A 3,764-nucleotide genomic window follows, 5' to 3' on the forward strand; every position below is an offset into this window, starting at 1 on the left:
ACTCACATGTATCAGACTCACATGTATCAGACTCACATGTATCAGACTCACATGTATCAGACTCACAGGAACGCTCAGAGTCATATTTTTAGTGGAATTTCACAAATCTGTGAAAAATGTGTTGAGCTTGTTTGTTTTATTTTCTTTCATCTGCTTTGTGTTACGAGGCCATTACAGACCACCATAAGTAACAAAGTCTGTTTACTTTGTTACAAGTTCTGAATTCTTGCTCTTTAATTTCCTTGTTGTTGGGTCTATATCTCTGACTTGTTCCAGTATGTAAAACTCTGCATCCTCAACACTGAGCCGCATGCAGCCCTGTGCTCATGCAGACAGAACAGGGAGGAAGCGTCAGTGACTTTAATCAGCTGCTTAAATCTGATATTTTCAGCTGCTCTTCGTGGCTTACTGTCGTTTACAATAAAGTAGGCTGCTGCATTTGCAGTATCAGTATCTTAGTCATGAGGAGCAGCACTGGAGAAAGTATCTGTAGTGTTGCACAGTGCAGGTGAGCTGTGTGTGCACTGTGCAAGGACAGCACGGCGTCACATGGTAGAAATGATTGGTGGCGTTCCCACCGTTGTGATACATGGATAGACTTTAAACTATCTCTCATATTTCTGTATGTCTCGTATGATTATGTGAAATAGAAAGTCACGAGTGTGACTGCAGTGGTGAAGTTAAGAGCAGCCTGGGAATCGTTCAGACCATCCCGAACCTCGCCTACCAGGAGTGTAATCAGATGTTGATGCTCCATCTGTCCAGTGTGTATCACTTTTTGTTTTGTGGTTTTGAAATTTACAGCAGCTCAAAGTTATTGGGAATCATGTGACCAGGCCTCGATATATGATCTCCTGTTCAGTGTCAGCTGTGGGGGTCCTCACACAGAGTCCATCCTAACTCTTGGCCTCCTGCCGCCTTGTTTTTCCATCGTGGTCGTGATCTTTGCCATCCAATGTACAGCGAGCCATGTGACAGCTGCTCACTGCCCTGGATCACTCACTAATGTTAGGTTGAGCTGACACTGATACTTTAGAGGCTGAGCATTGCAGGGATGCTGCATCAGTATTTGTACGCTGGTCCGAGCTCAGAACTGGTTGAGTGACGGCTGAGGTGAGATTCCCCCAGCACTGTGCCCTGCAGTAACTCGTGGCTTTGAACTAAACTTCTCTATACACTTGATCTTCCTCTGCGTGATATAAATCTCATTTTCTGGGATTTCATTTCCAGTCTGCACGCATAATATCGTTGGGCAAGATACGAACCCCAAGCTGCTCTCTGACCACATCCATCAGAATGTAGCTCACACAGAAAAATGTGCGAGCATGAATGAGTGAAGGAGACGTAAACAAGGGAAGCAAGAAGGCATCAAGGCAGGTTAAGGGCTGACCTCGGCTGACTGGCAGGTTCCTCGGGCCTGTTGGCTAAATGGTAAATGGACTGGTTCTTATATAGTGCTTTTCTACTCTACCTGAGCACTCAAAGCATTTTATACAACTCGGCGCATACGAGAACTTTTTCCTATACATGCGATCGATCCTCGGAGAGCAGCTCAGGGTTAGTGTCCAAGGATATTATGCGTGCAGACTGGAGGAGCCAGGGATCAAACACCACCTGAGCTACAGCCCCAGGTCTTTTTTTTACCTCACTTCCATTTGTTACATGCACAACAAGAGGGACTCGTACACGGGCTAATGTACATTCAATCAGAAAAAACACAGCTTACTGGTTCGGAGGAAGATGAGAGCCACCAAGGACTGCATCAGCGTGCAGCCACAGGAGGCTTCAGTGTGTACAGGGCTGCTTTGAGTGCGCACAGTGGAGCGTTTCAAAGAGACAACAGACCTAGAGGAATATTCGTGATGGGATTTATAAACAAATGCACCGATTTGCTAAATCTGTCAGGCTGCGTTCCAGAAATAAACCTCGGCTAACGGGAGGTCAGCTTCTAGCTGAGGATTTGTGACGCTGCATTCAGAGCTGGTGACACTGAAGAACAAGCTAAAAACAGTTGTCCAATGAATGCACCAAGGACATGAGGCATTTATGGCAAAGACTTCAGGCACTGAACAGTGGACATGTTTGAGGTTGCAAACAACTATCACTGCCTCCAGCCTGCCAGCCATTGGCTGTGACTGCAGACAGCATGAGGAGGTTTCTGCAACATGGGTCCAGATCTCATCCCAGGCTGCGTGCCAACACACTGTGAAGAACAGCTGACAGATATCTTCATGGACCCTCAGCCAAAGCAGACTGCCAGCTGCTGTATCATGAAATGCTTTGAGAGGCTTCACATCAGCTCACGCTTCCCAACCAAGCTGGGCCCGCTGCTGTTCACGTACAGAACAAACCATTCAGCCGAGGTTTCCACCAGAAGGCTTCAGCCAGAGTGCTGCTCATTGACTTCAGCTCAGCGTCCAGCGTGACATGTTCCCTGCTGGGCTGCCTGACACGTGCACTCGGGACAGATAACGTTGCTAGAACACACCGCGCCCCTTCTGCTCACATTACTGACATGTGACATCACCAGTCACGTCACACACAGGTGTTGGTCTTACAGCCGACCACAACGAGTGCGCTTACAGGAAAGGAGCAGCTGACACTATAACCGACGGACTATACCTGCAGCTCTCTGACAGAAAGGATTCACGGCACGAGTTCTCGGGAGTTCAGACAGACGAGCTAACCCACCTCTCCGTCACCTGGCTGATGGAGGTGGACCTCCCGTCCCAGCTATGAGCAGATTTTACAGAAGTGCCGCTGAAAATAATCTCAGCTACCGCATCTCTTCCTGGTTTGGAAACAGCACCGCAGATGACAAGAGTCAGCCCTCACATAGCTCGCTCACACTCAAATGCCTGACAGCACTCACACTGCTTAGCCAGAGCATGTGTAAGATAACACAATGTATATTTATAGTGTATCAGTGAAGTCCTCTCAGATGTTTCCAGTGTGGCGCTGCAGCACTGCTGACGTGAAACAGTGACAGATAAATCAATCTGTTGATCTTCATAATAGGAGGAGGGTTTGTCTCGCTGAACGGAGGAAGGGTGACATGAACGGGGGCAAGCTACAGCTCATCAGCCTCGTTTCTTAATGATGCAGGGCTCTTTGTGCTGAGCTATGGAATGTCTTCAGTGTTGATACAGGCAGGATATGAAGAGCACTGTCAGCCTGTGCTGGTCGTTTAATCTAACTGACAAGTGTTTCATTGATTGAACCTGTCACGTCCTAAATGTCAGGAGGCATGTGCTAACAGACGGAGCTGCAGGAAAACACTGCGAGTCTCTTATCATAGGCCTGGTTTATTGGGCCTGTTTGTTGTTAGTCATTGTGAAGGGAACAGAAATAGAGCGGCCGTCCTCTCCTAGACTTTTTGTGGTGGACTCGAGTCCACCACAGTCCCAAAATATAAAAAACACTTGTTTGTTTGATCACCTTACATGTTGTTGATAATTAAACGAAACCTAAAATAAGCCTTTTTTAAAACGTGTCATTGGCTCAGAGGTCAGGATCAACAGGATGCAGCATCAAATGAAACTGTTTCTTAACCAATCAGGTGACGTTCCGTACGAGGATCTACCACTGCAACATCAACAGTCAGGGCGTGATCTGTCTGGACATCCTGAAGGACAACTGGAGTCCCGCCCTCACCATCTCCAAGGTCCTACTGTCCATCTGCTCCCTGCTCACTGACTGCAACCCAGGTGAGAGCCTCACACACACACGCACACAGAGATGCTGTCATGTAGCTGTGACAGGCT

The 3,764-nt window shown here is 47.6% G+C and overlaps 1 protein-coding gene across 1 annotated transcript in view; it reads left to right on the top strand.

Moving 5' to 3' along the window:
• LOC102203116 (ubiquitin-conjugating enzyme E2 E2-like) overlaps positions 1–3,764 on the top strand; it is a 70,360-nt gene that overhangs the window by 59,576 nt on the left and 7,020 nt on the right. Inside the window, exon 5 of the mRNA XM_005748859.1 lies at positions 3,560–3,707. Coding sequence (XP_005748916.1) covers positions 3,560–3,707 — 148 coding nt within the window. The remainder of the gene's footprint in view (positions 1–3,559; positions 3,708–3,764) is intronic.

This window comes from Pundamilia nyererei, unplaced genomic scaffold (assembly GCF_000239375.1).
Source record: "Pundamilia nyererei isolate P.nyererei 1_Seehausen unplaced genomic scaffold, PunNye1.0 scaffold00232, whole genome shotgun sequence".
Classification (NCBI taxonomy): domain Eukaryota; kingdom Metazoa; phylum Chordata; class Actinopteri; order Cichliformes; family Cichlidae; genus Pundamilia; species Pundamilia nyererei.